This window comes from Passer domesticus, chromosome 22, assembly GCF_036417665.1.
Source record: "Passer domesticus isolate bPasDom1 chromosome 22, bPasDom1.hap1, whole genome shotgun sequence".
Classification (NCBI taxonomy): Eukaryota; Metazoa; Chordata; class Aves; order Passeriformes; family Passeridae; genus Passer; species Passer domesticus.
The window spans coordinates 1,221,113-1,239,346 of NC_087495.1; the positions used below are offsets into that span (position 1 = coordinate 1,221,113).

At 55.4% G+C, this 18,234-nt stretch overlaps 1 protein-coding gene across 2 annotated transcripts; it reads right to left on the bottom strand.

Annotated features, from left to right (window-relative positions):
• Positions 1 to 3,737: 3,737 nt before the first annotated feature.
• NBL1 (NBL1, DAN family BMP antagonist) lies at positions 3,738 to 17,327 on the bottom strand. Of its 2 annotated transcripts, none has more exons than XM_064397380.1 (4): positions 17,227 to 17,327; positions 6,445 to 6,639; positions 6,147 to 6,258; positions 3,738 to 5,008 (listed from the first exon to the last, which is right to left on the bottom strand). In XM_064397380.1, exons 2-4 carry the CDS (start codon positions 6,612 to 6,614, stop codon positions 4,754 to 4,756), a joined length of 537 nt encoding a protein of 178 aa, XP_064253450.1. In that variant the 5' UTR covers positions 6,615 to 6,639; positions 17,227 to 17,327; the 3' UTR covers positions 3,738 to 4,753. The 2 variants fall into 2 exon arrangements, with proteins under 2 accessions (XP_064253450.1, XP_064253449.1); XM_064397379.1 differs by lacking the exon at positions 17,227 to 17,327 and adding an exon at positions 16,348 to 16,507.
• Between the last annotated feature and the right edge of the window lie 907 nt (positions 17,328 to 18,234).

The following is an 18,234-nucleotide window of genomic DNA, read 5'->3' on the forward strand; positions in this document are numbered from 1 at the left end:
GGAGGTGGAAGGCAGGGACCCAAACAAAGACACACGGTTATCCCCCAGGGTCTCTGTGTCCAGCTGCCACTGGGAAACAGCTGCTGCCACCTGTGTGCCAGGACAGGCTCTGCCCTCCCTCTGCTGCTCCAGGACCCTCTCCTTGGATGCTCCCAGCCAAACCTCCCCAGCCACCTCAGTGTCACAGTGTGCTGGCAGCAGTCCCAGGGCAGCAGCACGTGTGAGGCTCTGATTGCAGCAGGAGGTTTCCTTAGAAAAGCCTTTGCCCCAGGAAACCCTCATCTCCCATCTGTGCTGGGAGCAGAGAGAAACCCCACCCTGAGCCCACCCTGAGCAGGATGAGTGAAGGAGCAGCACAGACTTCTCCCAGCTGGATGCACAGTGAGGAATTGGTGCCACAGTGCAAAGCCAGCCTTGCTTCTCAGCCCTGCTGCACACCAGGAACATCCCAGATTGTCTCCAGAGCTTTTGCTTCTGAGGAGGAGATTGGGTCAGAATCATGGAGTCATGGAATGGTTTGGGTGTGGAGGGGCCTCAAAGCTCATTCCATTCCACCCTCCTTCCACTACCCCAGGGTGCTCCAAGCCTCACCCAGCCTGGCCTTGGGCACTGCCAGGGATTCAGAAGCAGCCACAGCTGCTCTGGGCAGCCTCTTCCCAACATCCACAGCACATCCTCCACACATGGGAGGTTTGTACACTTGGTTTGGATGTGTTTGCTGGGGCAGTGAATCTGAACTGATTGAAACAAAATGTGTTTTTTAAAAAAAACCTGCCTTAAAATAAAAACCAAATCCTACCATTGTCCCTGCAAAAGTGTCTCTGTGCTGGCAGCTGTCCTGGCCTGTCTGTGCTCTCTCCCTGTGCTGCATTTCTGGACACATCTGCAGGGATCATGGACTCCAGGACCAGCTCTGCTCTCCAGTACCACTAGCAGGGAAAGCAAAACCAGGTTGTCAACAGCCACCCAAGTGTCAACGTGGCAAAAAAAAAAAAAAAAAAAAAAGGCTGAGACAGGCAGAGTCAAACTGGGAGCTGAGAGACTTCAGTGAGAACATCCAGGCAGTCCAGGGCTGAACACAGAAACATCCAATTATGCAGTGTTCTCTCAAGATGTCCTTCCAGGCTGTAACTGGGATGGCTCCTTGGGTTTGAATTTGGGCAGAGCCAGGCTAATTACCTCGATTTATGGTTTCATCTGCACACCAGCCCTCACTGCCTACCTCTGCTGGAGCTCAGCTTGTGTGGAATGGAGGTGGAGATATCCTGCTCCAAACACCTTGAAATGCAGCTCCTGGAGTTTCCAGGAACAGCCCCCTGCTGAATCCAGCTTGTTTCCACTGTACACCAGTAAAAGGCCCCATGATGGTGCTCAGTGACCACCACAGGTTTCTCCACCTTTGCCTGGCTCCCTTCCTTGCGAAGACACTTCACAGCCTAAAAACATTACAGTAACACACAGAGCACCTCTAGCCCTGCCAGGCGCTCCCTGGTCAGCCCAGCCCCTCTGCTGTGGCAATTCCTGCCTAATGCAAACCCTCTCGCACTTCCCAAAGCACAGACCTGCTCTCCCAGCCTGTGCAGAGTCCCCAGAGCCTCATGGAGCGGGACAATGAGAGCTGGCCTCAAGAAGGGGTGATAAGGGCTGGCCTCAATAAGGCACAGTGAGAGCTGAGCTTGATGAGGGACAGTGAGAGCTGAGCTTGGTGAGGGACAGTGAGAGCTGAGCTCAGTGAGGGACAGGGAGAGCTGAGCTCAGTGAGGGACAGTGAGAGCTGAGCTCAGTGAGGGACAGTGAGAGCTGAGCTCGGTGAGGGACAGTGAGAGCTGAGCTCAGTGAGGGACAGGGAGAGCTGAGCTCAGTGAGGGACAGTGAGAGCTGAGCTCAGTGAGGGACAGGGAGAGCTGAGCTCGGTGAGGGACAGTGAGAGCTGAGCTCAGTGAGGGACAGGGAGAGCTGAGCTCAGTGAGGGACAGGGAGAGCTGAGCTCGGTGAGGGACAGTGAGAGCTGAGCTCAGTGAGGGACAGGGAGAGCTGAGCTCAGTGAGGGACAGTGAGAGCTGAGCTCAGTGAGGGACAGGGAGAGCTGAGCTCGGTGAGGGACAGTGAGAGCTGAGCTCAGTGAGGGACAGTGAGAGCTGAGGTCGGTGAGGGACAGTGAGAGCTGAGCTCAGTGAGGGACAGTGAGAGCTGAGCTCGGTGAGGGACAGGGAGAGCTGAGCTCAGTGAGGGACAGTGAGAGCTGAGCTCGGTGAGGGACAGTGAGAGCTGAGCTCGGTGAGGGACAGTGAGAGCTGAGCTCGGTGAGGGACAGGGAGAGCTGAGCTCAGTGAGGGACAGTGAGAGCTGAGCTCGGTGAGGGACAGTGAGAGCTGAGCTCGGTGAGGGACAGTGAGAGCTGAGCTCGGTGAGGGACAGTGAGAGCTGAGCTCCGTGAGGGACAGTGAGAGCTGAGCTCAATGAGGGACAGTGAGAGCTGAGCTCGGTGAGGGACAGTGAGAGCTGAGCTCAGTGAGGGACAGAGAGAGCCGAGCTCAGTGAGGGACAGAGAGAGCTGAGCTCAGTGAGGGACAGTGAGAGCTGAGCTCGGTGAGGGACAGTGAGAGCTGAGCTCGGTGAGGGACAGTGAGAGCTGAGCTCGGTGAGGGACAGTGAGAGCTGAGCTCAGTGAGGGACAGTGAGAGCTGAGCTCGGTGAGGAACAGGGAGAGCTGAGCTCAGTGAGGGACAGTGAGAGCTGAGCTCGGTGAGGGACAGTGAGAGCTGAGCTCGGTGAGGGACAGTGAGAGCTGAGCTCGGTGAGGGACAGTGAGAGCTGAGCTCGGTGAGGGACAGTGAGAGCTGAGCTCAATGAGGGACAGTGAGAGCTGAGCTCGGTGAGGGACAGTGAGAGCTGAGCTCAGTGAGGGACAGGGAGAGCTGAGCTCAGTGAGGGACAGTGAGAGCTGAGCTCGGTGAGGGACAGTGAGAGCTGAGCTCAGTGAGGGACAGTGAGAGCTGAGCTCAGTGAGGGACAGGGAGAGCTGAGCTCAATAAAGGGGACAGGGAGAGCTGAGCTCAGTGAGGGACAGAGAGAGCCGAGCTCAGTGAGGGACAGTGAGAGCTGAGCTCAGTGAGGGACAGGGAGAGCTGAGCTCGGTGAGGGACAGGGAGAGCTGAGCTCAGTGAGGGACAGTGAGAGCTGAGCTCTGAGGGACAGTGGGAGCTGAGCTCAGTGAGGGACAGGGAGAGCTGAGCTCGGTGAGGGACAGTGAGAGCTGAGCTCAATAAAGGGGACAGTGAGAGCTGAGCTCTGAGGGACAGTGGGAGCTGAGCTCAGTGCCGGGGCAGTCCGGGCCGCGATGCCGGGATGGATGCCGGGGCAGGCCGGGATGGATGCCTGGCAGGCCGGGCTGGATGCCGGGGCAGGCCGGGCCGAGGCTGGCCTCTAGCGGCGGCAGCGCCGCGGGCTCGCGTGCTGCGGGGAGGCCGCAAGATCCTCCCACACGAGCGGGACCCAGCACTCCCGGCCGCAGCTGCCGAGCAGGCTCCCCGGGCAGGCTCCCCCAGCCACATGCAGCCCATACGCTCAGGATTCGGGCTCGGTTTTCCTTCCAGCATCTCTCTCCTCCTTTTCCCAGCTGGAATGCAGCTCAAAGCTGTGGCAACCACGGCTCTCCCCTGCCCTGCAGCCTCTGGCACTGCTGCCTGTCCTGGCGTCAGCTCTGCCAAAAACCAGACAGGCATCAGAGCACTGAGCAGTGGAACTCAGAACTAATTTATTTAAGAAAAAAAAAAAAAAAAAACCACCAAAAAACAATAACAAAACCCAAAACTTGTCAAAAGGAGGGGGAGACATTCGATTACAAGCTCTGGAAGCTCTTGTCAGGACAACGCCAAGGAATCAGCTTTAAACAACAGAGAGGGGCAGCAGAGGCCATGCCTACCCCGACCCCCAGCCCTGCCCAAGCACTCCCTGCACAGGGACGTTCCAGCCCCTTCTCCCTCCACCACCATGAAAGTGTAGCAGGGAGAGGGAGGACAGGGGTGGAACCTCCCCCAGACCCCCCCAGCTCTTGGCCTTCCCCTGCAGCCCCAAAATGTGAAGCCCCACCGCTCACAATCCACGTCCCTTGTCCCCAGGGAGCAACGTGATGACCCTGGGGACAGCAAGGTAAGGGTTGTCACTACTATGGTTCCCAGTGCCCTCACGTACAGTCCCAGAGGCACATCCTGGGGCAAAACCCTCCCCAAGAGCCACCTGATACAAAGATTGGGCTGGGACCAAGATCCAGTGGGTGCCAGGAGCGTGTCCATACTGAGCCCTTGTGGGCAGGCAGGGGGAGAGGAGGCAGGAGGGGGCTGCTCATCCCACCACCCCAGAGAGATGTGGATCCCTCCTGGGACTGTGGAGAGGCTGCTTCCCTTCCTCTTCCACGCTGGGCATGAGGAGAACCCGGCAGGACTCAGAGGGATCCCCCCAGGGCTGGGAGCCTGCAGAGAGCCCTTCGAGCCTGGCCCAGCGCCTGCTCTCAGCCAGAGCCCCTCGTGCCACTCCTCTCAATATATTATTATTATTATTATTACTCTGTGCATCCAGGAAGGCCAAGCCCTCGTGTCTCAGCCTGCAGCTCCAGCCTCAGCCCTGCCTGTGCCCCGCAGTGTCGGGGCTGACGCGAGGGCAGTGATTTGACGGGAAAGACTGCAGCACCCCCCTCCCTCCCCAAAGCCTGGCCCCAGCCCTCGCCCAGCCCTGCCAGGACAGTCCACACGGGTCACTCCTCGCCCTCCTCCTCGTGGTGGTGGTGGCTGGAGGCCGGCGGCTCCTCCAGCTCCTGCTGGTGGTGGGGGTAGTGGTGGGGCGCGGGCCCCTCGTGGGGCATGTTCTCCTCGGCGTTCAGGTACACGTTGAACAGGGCTCCCTCGTGGCTCGGCTCCTTCCCACAGGCCTGGCAGCTGCAGTGCAGGATCTTCTCCACCAGCTTGTCCACCCTGGGGATCTCCTCGTTGCCTGGGCAGTCCAGTGTCACCTAGGCAGCGGGACAAGGACACAGCGGGTCAGTGCTCAGGCTCCCATCGTGGGAGGGGTGACCTGCCCCAGACCTTGCAGATTTGGAGTGGTTTAGGCCAGATGTGATGGGTTTCTATCCATAGAAGCAAACCCACAGTCAGTCTGCAAGGTGGGAGTTCTCTGGGAATGTCTTGGGAAAATGACAGGAGCGTCAAGGCTGGAAAAGATCTTCAAGCTCATCAAGTCAAACCATCAACCCAGCACCACCACAGTCACCTCTAAACATGGAATCACTAGATCATTAAGATTGTAAAGGACCTCCAAAACCAACCTATGACCCGTCCCCACCCTGTCATCCAGCCCAGAGCACTGACTGCCCTGTCCAGTCATTCCTTGGGCACCTCCAAGGGACAGGGACTCCACCACCTCCTTGGGGAACTTTTTCCAAAGCCTGACCACCCTTTCAGTGAATTTTTTTTTTTCTTATATCTAATCTGAACCTCCCTTGGTGTAACCTGAGGCCATTTCCTCTCCTCCTTTCACCTGAGACATGGCAGGAGAGACCAACCCCCAGCTCACTCCCACCCTTCAGCACTGACTCCAGCAGGACTCAGCTCCCAGGCACTGCTGGCACTGCAATATCCGTGAGACAGCAAAGGCCACCCACAAGAGGTGAAGCCAAGCAGCCTGGGCAGTTTGGGCTAAACCCTCTCATCAAATGTGAGCTGAAAGGGAGGCAGAGAGCAGAGCCAGTTCCCTGGGCTCTGGGCTTCTCTTGGACCAAGGTTTATGGCTCTGCCAGGATCAGAGGTGACACGGAACTGTGAGGTTTAAGGATGAACTTCTGGACATCAAACACAGCCAGATCTCCCAGTGGGATGCAGGTGGACAAAGGGAGCAGGAATGTGGATAAGCATAGGGATAAATAATACAGGGAACGACAGGGATGGTTCTGCAAATAGAGGGATAACAGATCATTCAGCAGAGCTTCCACCAGCTCCTTCCTCTACCCAGGCATCTCAGGACATGGTACAGTCACCTGAGAGATGCCCTGGAAGGAAACTATGAGTGGGAAAAGCCCAGAGAAGGAGAAGGACTGGCCCTGAGGTGGTGTCACAGCAGAGCTGGGGCCCCATGGAGCAGAGCAGGATACTCACAATTTCCCACATGGACTGGGCTGGCATGCAGGAGTCGCAGTGAACCAGGGACTCTGTGGACTGGGGGAAGGTGTTGGGGACGCTGTAGCTGAAGCACTGTCCCAGACAGGCCCTGCAAAGACAGCAGGAGGGGTGGGGCTCAGGGGAGGTGCTGCTCTTCCCAGCAAGGGCAGAGATTTGACCTTCCCCTGAGACAGAGGCAGCACACTGTGCCTGGCTTCCTGTGCAAGTGACAGTCCCCAGAGGCACTCCAGAGCCACCAGCTGCTTCTAGCCCTGGCCTGAGGGCAGAGCTGTACCTGTTCTGGATGGATTTGGACTCGCAACCGCTGTGCCCCACGATCTGGGTGATGTTCTTGGCCTCACACCAGGCACTCTTGTCCGGGAAGAGGGCGAGCTTGTTTATGGGTGGTGGAGCAGCCAGGAGCAGCGCTGGGAACAGGGCCCCCACCACGAACCATAACATCATGGCCAGCTCTGCCAAAATCCTACACCTGCACACAAAGAGCAAAACGTTAGCAGCAAAGAAAACTGGCAAAGCAGCCCATTTCTCCTACCCCCAGGAAGTTCTTGGTTGTTGCAAGCACAGGTCCAGCCCCACTGGACCTGGTGTGTCCTGTTTGGTCTTGCAGCATGCAAACTGGATTTCTTTCTGCACAGTATTAATGCTATTTCCTAATGCTACATCCTCAGCACTGTAAGTTTCATTTCGTTCACTGTAAGTTTCATTCAGACTGTAAGTCTGTTGTAATTAGATCACACTGCTGTATGTATAACCAATTTCTCACTTCTGCTAATCAACCTATTCCCTTTGTTTTGCTTCCCTTCCTTAATGATGCCAAGGGCCCTGCTCTTTTGTCAGCCTGCCTGGGAGTTTAAGCAGAAGGCTTAATTAATGTCTTCAGCTGTGATCTGGGAAATGCACTCTCTCACAGACAATTTGGATGGATCCCTACGATCCCCCTCCACAGCCACTGCTGGGGCCAGAACAGCTCCCAGAACTGTGCCCGGGGCATGGGATGTGCTGCTCTGCCTCTTTCCTCTTCCAAACAAGCTCTGGGCCAGCCAGATACCTGCCTTGCCTCTCGCAAGCACTGTGCCTGGAACAACAGCAGCTTTTCCTCATTTCCCACCCAAAACAGGGCTGGGAGAAGTTTGCAAACCAAAAGTGTCACCGCCACGAGTCGAGCCAGGCTGGAGAAGTCCCACACCACAAAAATGTTTTTATTTGAAGAAGGAACAAGCTTTCCCGGTTCCTTTTCTCCCCCCTGGGAAGCCAAGGGCAGCCTTGCCCGGACCCCTCTCCTCTGGGAGCGCGCAGCAGGTGTCGCTGCAAGGCAGCAGCACGGGGAAAGCTCAGCCCAGAGGCTGGAAACACGCAGGAAAGAACAGTACAACGTTTATTTGTACAGAGACACTCGAATTCTGCAGAGGGTTATTCCGAGGACGGGACAAGGGGGGGCCTTGTCACAAGGACAGACCTCGCTCGCAGACGTGGTGGGCTTGGAGGTCATTGCCCACCCCAGAGAAATCCCCCCGAGGTTTCCTTGCTCTGCTCTCCAGCCGGGGTGCCTGAATTAACACTCCCAAATCCCTGAGGAAAGGCAGCTGGAAAAGCAGCACAGAAACAGGGAAATTTTTTCCTGTGAAGGGTTTGGATGGAGTCATGGTGAAAGGCATTTATACTTCCTAAAATATTTGTTAGAACCATGTTATTTGTTATTTCCTTCTATTTATTTATCCAGACGACGATCCACAGCCCACACTGGAAAGACTGCTGTTGATTCCCATGGCTCCTGAGCCCAGCCCTCTAACACTTGCTGGGAAGGAGAGGGAAAATGCCCTGTTCCTCTGGAGTCCTCATTCACACCCCCTGGCTGCAGGGCCATCAGATTTACCTAAATGATTGAGACACCTCCTGAGCACTCAGGGATTTTAAGGTCGTTATGGGATTTTGCCCTGTTATCCCTCCACTGAGCTCAACCTCCTGGCTCTGAATCAAGAGACAGACCAGAAAGATTCTTCCCTGTTTTCCATCCCATGGCACACAGAAAAGCACTCCTCACTCACAGGATCTCTGGAGGAATCTTGTGGGGTCTCTGCTAAATTTCCTCATTTTCTGGTGACACAAGAACCACGGTAATATAATGCAGCAGCACCTGCAAAGCCCTGGCTTTGTAATCCCCCCCAGCACTTGTGGGATATGGATCCCATGGCTCCCTGGTGGGAATACCTGCACAAAGGAGACTTTGCAGGTGTTGGCTGGAGATAAACAGAGGGTTTTAACTCCTGAGCTTGCACTACCACTAATGAGAGTTGTGGGGTTAAATGCGTCTGTCCTGAAGAGGACTCTTGTGCCTGAGGTTTTTTTCCATTTCAGTGGGGCAATTCTGCAATTTCTGAAGGATGAACATGGCTAAGCTGCACACACAGACTCATACTTGGTTTGCTTTCTGAAACAAGCATCACTCATTCCTCAAATGCCAGCGGCTCTGTGCTGAGGAATCCTGCTCCCCAAGGCAAGTCCGAGATCAGAGCTGGGATGTGACCCAAACAGCAATCACAACCCCCCGGGGAACAACCCAAATTCCTCTGGAGTCAGCACACAAGTTCACTTCCACATGCCCAATTACAGAGCAATTTCCTTCTTTCCTAAGAAAGGTGGGGTTTTTTTCCAGGTTTCTGTGCATCTCTACCAAGCTGCAAAGAGGCAAAATTCCTGTCTGTGCTGGCACGTCCTGTTTCCTGGGGTCTGTGTCCATGGAGGAGTTTCTGCTGCTCAGAGCAGACCCACTGCCAGAGGCACGAGGGATCCTCTCCCAGCATCTGGGCTCCCGTGAAGATGAGTGAGGCTGTGCTCTGCTAAAGCACAGGGCCTGGCCTGGATTCAGGAAAGCACTTAGACATGTGCTGAAGCCTTCTGCTTTCCTGAGCAGGGTGTGTTTGTAACCAGGGCCCCCACGGCCGCCGTTCCCTGTGCAAGGGGTGGTGGGAGGGTGGGGAGTTGGGGAATTCCCAGCAGGGGAAGCAGGCCCCCCTTTGGAGCTGGAGCAGTTCCAAGAGTGCCCCATTCCTCAGGGCACCCTGGCCCCAGCACTGCTATCCCCCACTGACCTGCAGCCTCGAGCACACCACATCCCCAGCACATGGTGTTTTCCTTCTCCCAGGAATGTCCTGGAACCCGCAGGGCTACTTTTCTAGTAAGTAACGAGGTTTATGCCAGTGCCTAGGAAAACATCTGATGCAGCTGAGTTTGGGAGGGAGCCGGGGCTGGGAGCAGCGTGTCCATAGCTCAAACCAGTCATGCGAACAGAGCTGCCACCAACACCATTCATCTGACAGCAGCCACAGCCACCGAGACAAAAGCACCGTGTTCCTTCTCCTCCCCCGGCTGGGAAGGGAAGGGAAAAAGGAAGATAGGCACCCGAGCAGGTTTGCAAATTCCCCATTAAATAAAGGCATTGAGCACATTCCTCCGTGACAAGCTAAATTACACGTTGCAGCCCGAAAGGAACAAGTGTGTTCCCCAGCTGACCCGGCGGGAGCAGCCACTTCCCCGCACACAGGGGCTTCTTTCTCTTCTCCGAACCGAGGCACATTTTTTTCCCCGCTAGTCAAAGCTCTTCAAGCAGAAAGTTCAGCTCAGTTCCGGCAGAGCCACCGGCCCGTGAGGGTCTCCCCCCTGCTCCCTCTGCAGGGAGCCGCATGGCAGCTTCCTCGCCATCCCTCCGGCAGCATTTGGGAAATAAATGACTCAGCCCTGAACCTGGCACATCCCAGCTCCCGGCACAAACAACTCCTCAGCGCAGGCACAGCTGCAGCCTCGTGCTCCAGAGCCCCTTCCCAGCCCGTGCCCGAGGAGCTGAGGGGCAGCTGGGCCAGGGCACCACCCCAGCAGAGCGGGGGTCCCCGACAGCGTGGAGATCTTCTGCTACCACCTCAGATGTTCTGTGTCACCTAGAACAACTCCTTCCTCCCATCCCAGCAATCCCAGCACTCTCAGGAGTCCCCCTGTCAGGACAATACCAGCGCCTGGGAGCAGCTGGGAAAATCTCCATCGTTCCATGGGCCGGAGGACAATCACTGGAATTACCTCGGAGGCCACGTTCCCACCATCCAGCCCACAGCTGTTCCCAGACATTTGGAAACCAAACACTTCTGGAGGAAAATAAAACAGATCTAATCAGTTTTACCCTCTTTTTCCAGTGGGAAGTTTACACCATAACACAAGACAAGCTTGCAGGTGGACATGGGGAATGTTTCACGAGTTGTTTAATGTGTTTATAGGTATTTTTCTTATCCAGGATCTTGCAATTCTGCCAAATACAGAGAACCACAAACACAGGTAGGTTGTGCTCATGGCCACACACGAGGCGCCGCAGGCTCTGAGAGACAAAAACCCCCAAAGCTTTCCAAACATCACTGGGCTGAGGCTCCCAGGCTGTGAACACAGCACAGAAATGGGGCTCACTCCGTGCTGTGCCTCAGGGATCCAGGCCCTTCTGTGACACACGAGCTCTCAGCAGACATGGACAAGGGGAAGGCTTTGGCTCCTGGTCTGGGTCAGAGCTGGGATCCCCTCCCCTGTCCTGCCCCCCTGGACACAGGGCTGTCCTTCCTTTCCAGCTCTCCACCCAGCCGGGCTCTGCCCTTGCTGGGCCCAGATGCCAGGAGTGACCCCAGGCTGGCGTGGGACAGGAGCCACAGCACACTGTGTGCCTCTGGTTATTTGTGCTGCTTGACAAGAGCTGCCACACGGAGCAGAGGAGGGCCCAAAGATGCTCTGTGCCTCAGTTTCCCTGCTTGCAAGAGCAGGGGCAGGGGAGCACAGGTGAGCGGATGGGCGCAGGGAGCGTGGGAAGCACAGGGAGGTGTCTGGGGAGAAGGGGCTGTCCGGGAGGAGGGAGGGAGGGCTGGCTGCCAGCAGCCCTCAGCCCACATTCCTGGGTGGAAAGCGCAGGGGGAAGGCACAGGGCAGGTGGGAGCCAGGTGGGGACAGCGTGGGGGGGAGTCACAGCAGGACACGGCGCTGCAGGGCAGGGGAGGGAGCTCTTCAAGGACTCGTGTGGGATCACTGCTGAGTGTGCAGGTGGCCAGGAGAGATCTCACTGCAGGAAAGGCTAAAAGGAAAATTGTTATTGAGGCACCTAAAAGGATGCAAAGCCAGAGTAAAGTGTCTGCTTGGTGGCAGCTGGAAAGAAACATCCCAGAAAGATCCAGGGCAGTTCTCTCCTCAGGCACAGGATTAGGTCTGTAACTTCTGAACACTACTGGGGATTGGCTCTTAGGAAACTGAACTCAAATAATATTTGCTTACATGGAACAAAACAACTTATAAGCCAGCATTATTAAGAGGGGAAGCTGAAATCTCAACTGCAAAAAATAGAAAAGTCACTGTGTATTGAAAAACATCTATCAAAACAACAGATGTTATTTAATACCTGTTCTTATTAAATACTTCCCCCTTTTTTAAATTTGCATTTAGCTAAAACTTTACAGTTGAGGGGACCCTTACTGTAGTGACTGTAACAGCCCAAATAATCTGATTGAGGTATGATATGGGCAGGGGAGAGGGAAGAGAACTCTGCACTGAGAATGTCTGGAGGTAATTCTTCAGGACAGCAGGACACAGGAGTGCTTAACTGAGCACAGAAATCTCTGCCGAGCTCAGAAATCTTTGCTTCGCTGAGCTGCAAAATCTGGGGAGAAATTACAAAAAAATAAACAGGGAACTACCACAGGAAGACATTTGATATTTAACAACCACAAGAATCCATCCTAAGAACTTTTTGATAGCGGAGCAAAAGCTGTGTCGTTTCTCACTGTGGACCTGGCTGTGTCTGCTCCTTTCAGAAGCAGATGTTAGAGCTTCCCTTTCTGTAACATATTAATTTCCACTCAAGCATGGTTGGGCAAGTTGCAGAAATAAAGAAAAGCAGTGCAGCATTTTTTAAAGCCTTCTGCACTCCCCACATTGGCCAGAATGTGAAAAGATGTTGGTACATTGGGAGTTTTAATCTGGCTTCTCAACCATGCACTGAGTTCTTGGGAAACTCATTTTTTGCAGCTGGAAAAAAAAAATCCAAGATGCTTTACCTACAGAAGTCATTGGAAAACTACCTCTGGACTTGGGCTTAGGATGGAGCTCTGAAGGAGCTCTGCTGGAAAAGGGGCCCACTAATGGTCTGTAGAAGAGGCAAGAGTCATATCAACAGTTTCTGGTCATTTCTTTCAACTGCTCAATTTCTTTAGCATTAAAAACAATCACGGCCAGGAAAATGCATCAACCTAAAGCTCAGGAACATATCCTGGTCCCACACCTCCACTGCCCCTCTTCCTGGAGCCCCCAAGAGCAGCTGGAGGAGTGGGATGGGAGCAAGGATCAGCTTTGGGGGAGCTGGAAAAGGAACCTGGGACCAAATCAGCTGTGTGGGGAGCTGCAAAAGGAACCTGGGACCAGATCAGCTGTGTGGGGAGCTGGAAAAGGAACCTGGGACCAGATCAGCTGTGTGGGGAGCTGCAAAAGGAGCCTGGGACCAGATCAGCTGTGTGGGGAGCTGCAAAAGGAGCCTGAGACCAGATCAGCTGTATGGGGAGCTGGAAAAGGAGCCTGGGACCAGATCAGCTTTGTGGGGAGCTGGAAAAGGAGCCAGGGACCAGCCTGCAGCAGCGGCGGCGGCTCTGGGAGCAGCGGGCTGGCAGCCCCAGCTCACTGGGCAGGGGGTCCAGGCTCTGCCCAAGCCCTGCACGGGCCAGGGCCGGTCTAGAGCCGTGCCTGGAGCATTCCCAGCCGGGTCGGAGCCGGTGCAGCTGATCCGAGCACAGCTGGGAGCAGCGTTTCAGCCCCAGGCTCGCTCGCATGCCCGGACCTGAGCGGGGCCCGGCTGCTTCTCCCTGGAGCTGGTGTTCCCACACAGCCGTGCCAGAGCCAGCCTGGGGCCGAGGCCATCCAGGGTAGGTGTCCAACAGCTCCTTCCAAAGCCCCACGGATAACAGGGATTGTGCTGCTCTCTCCATGCTATCCCTGACCCCTGCGAGTTTCCCACCAGCTGGGCAGGGAGGATCTCCTCCTCCCCCCCACATCCCCCATGGGAGCCCGAGCAGCACCCCCGGCCCCGGCAGCTCCCCAGAGCGCCGGGCCGCTCGCTCGGGTCCCCGTGCCCAGGCACAGCCCGGCCCGGCCCGGCGGGAGCGCAGGAGCCCCGCAGCCCGCGGGCGGCTCCGGGAGCCGCTGGCTCTCCCGGCCGGGACCTGCGGGCAGGCACCGGGCACTGCCCCTCGGAGAGCTGCTCCCGGCAGGGCCCGTTCTGCTTTCGCTTAGAGTGAGGTAAACTGGGACCGGCTCCTCCAAATGACTCCACTGGTGCAAATGAGATCAGAATCTGGCACCGCTCGTCTTACTCAAAACAAGCCTAACTGGAACCAGATAAAACCAGTTCCAGTGCAGAGTGGCCACCAGGATGATGATTTTTTTAATTCCTGCAGGCAGCGAGGGGAGCTGTCTCGGATGCCAACCACGCTGGCTTTCGCCTGGCTCGGTCATTCATTACCAAACTTGCATAAAAACCCAGCGCAGCGGGGTTGCGCCTGCAGGATCAGGTTCCCAGCTGCTGGAGCAAGAAGGGGAAAGAGCAAAGGAGAAAAGAGCTTGTGGATGGAGCTGTGGATCTTTCAGGATCCTCCCTGCTGTCTCCCTCTCCCTTCATACCCGTTCAGGCCATCTCTTGGTCACAGCAGCAGAAATTCATGACCTGATGTGCTTTTGTCCTCTTTTGGTCTCTGCTTTACACCACAGGAGCCTCCTCAGTTCTGAAGGCACAAACCCAACATCTGTGTTATTTACCCATGGCACTGGCCAAAGCAGAAAAACACATGAAGTGCAAGGCCAGAGGGGTTTGGAGGTAATGTAAGAGCTCACGGCCCAGCTGGTATTTTCAGTCTCGCTAGGACTGACCTCACACTTGACATTTAGAACGTTTCTCCTAAAACTGCAGGATTGGGCCCACAAGGAAATCCCACTGTGACCCCAACAGCACTCCCTTCCCCGCTCTGGACAGGTTGCCTGAGCTCTGTGTCAGAGAATGAGGCTTAAAGCACATCTAAGAGTGGCCCGAGCAGGGCTCCATCGTGACGCCATTTCCAAGGCTCAGCTCCGCAGGGCTGCGATCCTGGCTGGAGCGGGGCAACAGCCCAGCCCAGCCCCACAACTGCTGCCATGGGTGCTGGGCTGTTCCCTTCCCACCCTCAGTGCTAATTTATGTCCAGGAAAGCCCTGGCCCCCACGGCCCTCCCTCCCTAAACAGCGCTGCACAAGAAACAAAGGTCTGGAGAACAGCAAGCACAGCCCTGCCAGGGCTAACAGAGGACAGACCGCCTCTCGCTCCAGAACTCCCCCAGAAGGACAATTTTTATCAGCTGTTCAGGTTTTTAAGAGTCTGATTTGAGCGGGTGTGAAGTTTCTTTGCCCTCAGCCGTGCTGGACCCCTGTTACTGTGCTCCTTGCTTTGTCACAGGGGATCTCCGAGCCCATGCGACCACAGAGGAGAGTGGTTTTTTCCAGCAAACTTCAAAACAAAAAGAGCAGGAGCAAGGCCCAAGGACGGAGCAAGAACCTGGCTCTGCCCGCCCCGTGGTCGGATATGGGATCTGGCAGAAGAACTGCTAAAGTTTTAATGGGAACAGCACGGAGTTTGGGCAGGAATAACTGCCCAGAGTTTCCTCTGCTCCTTGGGCAGGTTTCCCATGGCTGCACCAGCTTAATCCGCCCTCGGCAATGCCAACGCACGCCACAAGCAAAGTCACTCCAACAGGGCAGCTCTTCAAGGCTCCTTGAAAAGCACTTTGGCTCAGGGCCCGATCCTGCACCTCCAGAGCACCCAAAATTCCCTCCAGCTCCACTGTTTTCCTTGCTCTGGAAAGACGAGCGGGCACTCGGGAAGCCTTTGCTCGTTTGCCCTTTTTGTGAGACCGCAAACTCCCCGAGCTGGAATTCAGCGCTGGGAGGTCACGCCAAGAGCCCGGATTCTTCTCAGGGCTGTTTGCAAACACTTGGGATTTTTATACTGAAGGCAAATTCCATTTCCCATCCTGCGGTTTGCAAATTTGAGGCGAGCAGCCTTTTACGAGATGGGAGACTGCCTTCAAAAGGCAGAAGTGCCCAGTGTGTGCAGCTGATTTTTGGCTGGTTGGACATTGCAAAGAAGGCACTGAGTTCTTCGGCTGAAAACACAAGGGAAAATCTGGGTCTCTCCATATGACTAGGATCTTTCCCACTTGTTTCAGCAGGGTGCAGATTTTTCAAAAAAAAACCGGCACGGAAAAGCTACCGTGTCCTAAATCCACCAACACTTCACACAGGCTGAATTTTTAATTTGATGGGGTTAATCCTATATGTAAAAGTTAAATTGTGGAGTGGAGCAGAACTTGCTTGTGTCCTCGTAAGAGAAATGTTAGTAGGCAATAAGGGATTGTCCAGATCAACTTTAATGCAGCCCAAAAGAGAGCTAAAGCACGTTCTGTTCCCAAAACACCTACCAGAGAAAAAGAGAAATCCCCACTGATCTTAAAATGCAGAAGCTATTGTATGGAATGAATAAAAACTGCTGCAAATACTGAGACAAATTGAAATGCTGTGCTGGGGTTCAAAAAACAGGTAGGGATATATTGGATATAAGCTTTATAGTAAGTGCCTAAAGTATTTCCATGAAACAAGGATGTAAATTAATCCCCGGGATGAACTTTTCAAGGAACAAAAGTTTACTGCCTTGCCATCGGGAAAACTTCTTTCTTTTATGATCGTTGAACTACCCTGCGTCCGCTGCTGGTGCGGTTAATCGATACCGAGCGTTCCCGTTCTTCCCTCGGCACTTTTGTTTCAAACCCCGGCAGGGATGGGAAGGAGGAAAGAACTCTGTACCACAGATGTGCGACCGGCACAGCGCGGCTCCCCGGCTCCCAGGCTTTTATTCCACTCGAGCTAAAGCGGCGGTGGAAATAGTTTAACGATTGCAGAGCAGATCCCCCCAAGTCCGCCTCATCTGCAACCGATTTCTGCCCGTGGCAACATCCTCATCCTCCCGGCCATCCATCACCGGCGGGGGGGAGAAGAGAAGCACGAGGGAAAGAGACGGAAAATCTGGTGCGGGGAAAGAGCAGCAGGTTCGGGGCGGGGGTGGGGGGCACACAAAGCCAAGGCTACTCACCAGCCAGGAGACGGCGGGCGCATCCCGTGGGGTGCGGGGCCCGGCGGTGCCCGGCGGCTGCCGCATCCCCGGCGCGGCGGGGCGGCCACGGAGGAGGCGCGGGGCGGGCGGGCGCTGCCGCCTCCCTCCCCCCGGTGCCGGGCTCCGGGCGGTGCCGCCGGCCCCGCCGCTCGCGATTGCACAATCGGGCTGGGAAGGGAGAGGAGGGGAAAGGAGGGAGGGCCGGCCGGCGGGAGGAGGGAGCGGCAGCGCCCGCCCGCCCCGCCGGGCGCACCGGGAGCCCCGCGGAGAGGAGAGCAGGAACCCCAACACCCCGGGCACGGAGCTCACCCACCGACCCGGGCCCTGGAACCCCCGGCAAGTGCTCGGGCTAACGGGGAGAGCCCGCTGGAAACGCCCGGGCACAAAACGAGGGGGCTCTCTCGACCAGGAGAGCCCGAGGGAATGTCCCAGCACTTGCTCTGCGGTGGCATAAACAATCTGGACTGGGCTCACTGAACGCCAACAACTCTTATTTAAACATAATTTGCGATAGAGAGTCCGTGGGGCAGAGTCCTGGCTGCAGAAAAGACTTTGGGAAAGTTCTCCAGCACTAGAGAGCACGAGTTTCTCTTTTGCTTTTCCTTTCTTTTCCCTTCCTCTTTCTCCTCTTTTTCTCTTTCTTTTTTCTTTTCCCTTCCTCTTTCTCCTCTTTTTCTCTTTCTTTTTTCTTTACCTCTTTCCCTTTCCCATTAAAACCAGCCAAACCCCACCTCAGTGAAGCCCCATTCACATCTTTCAGATACGATAATTGCTGGAGACCCACGGGCTCTGTTTCTGTTAAGGCACAATTAATCTGAAGAGGCCCCCACATTAAACACTACCCAAATCAAAAGATACCTGCCAGGCTTGGCTGGGTTCTGCTGGCTGCTCTTGGTGCGAGGATTTGCATAGAGATCAGAGAAGCAGGAAGGGGAGAGGGCAAGGAGCAGCAGCTGTGCTGGGGGAAGTGCTGGCAGTGCCCTGGCAGCAGCTGTGGGGAGAGGCTTTGGGGCTGGGTGTTTGCTGGAGGAGGCTGCAGGCTGCCAGTGGAGGAATGGTTTCCTGCTGCCCGGTTCCTTCCAGCTCCAGGATAATAGGATTTGTAAACAGGGTGGCAAAAAGCTGCTTCCAACATCACTTTCTTATCCTGCTAAATGCAACCTCCCCAGCCCCTGTACTGCACTCACTGCTCAACCCCAAAAGGGCCAACAAGAGGAACAGCCTCTAGCCACGACCACACACCAACGGGAGCCAAAAATCTGGCTTCCCAGCATTTTCACCCACTGCTGAACCCAGGCCTTTGACCAATGCTCTACCTGCTCCCCAGGGCCAGCATGACCAGCAGTAAACTCCTGCCCAGGAGGCTGCTTTATTCTGAATAATATGAGTGAAATAAGAGACATCTGAGACTTTGAAGCAAGTTCTCACAAGGAAAAGTAAGATGTAGATGCAACCAGCTACACAGCAACAGACCATGGGCATTGTGGTGAAATTCAGCTGAGTGTTTGGGGCCCGTGGTTCAGTATTTGGATGGGATTTGTGGGATCCTCAGCACTGAGGGGTGATTGCTCTGCAAGGAGCTGTGAGCCAGCATGCAGTTCATTCACTGCTTCCTACTATTCATCCCTGTTCCAGTTCTGTAAACAGCATGAAAGGGAAACAGCAATCAGCGGATCTGAGGGTGGGGAGGCAGGAGGAGCAGGGTTCAGGTTTTCTGGTGTCAGGAGGAACAAGCAGAGGTGCTGTAGGACAGAGCGGCTTGGCTGGGGGATGAAAGAAGCTGCTGAAAGGCTGTCAAAGCCCTGGGCCAAGACTTTTTCCCTTCTCCTTGGCAATGTGATATCACAGCCAGAACCAGGAGTGGTG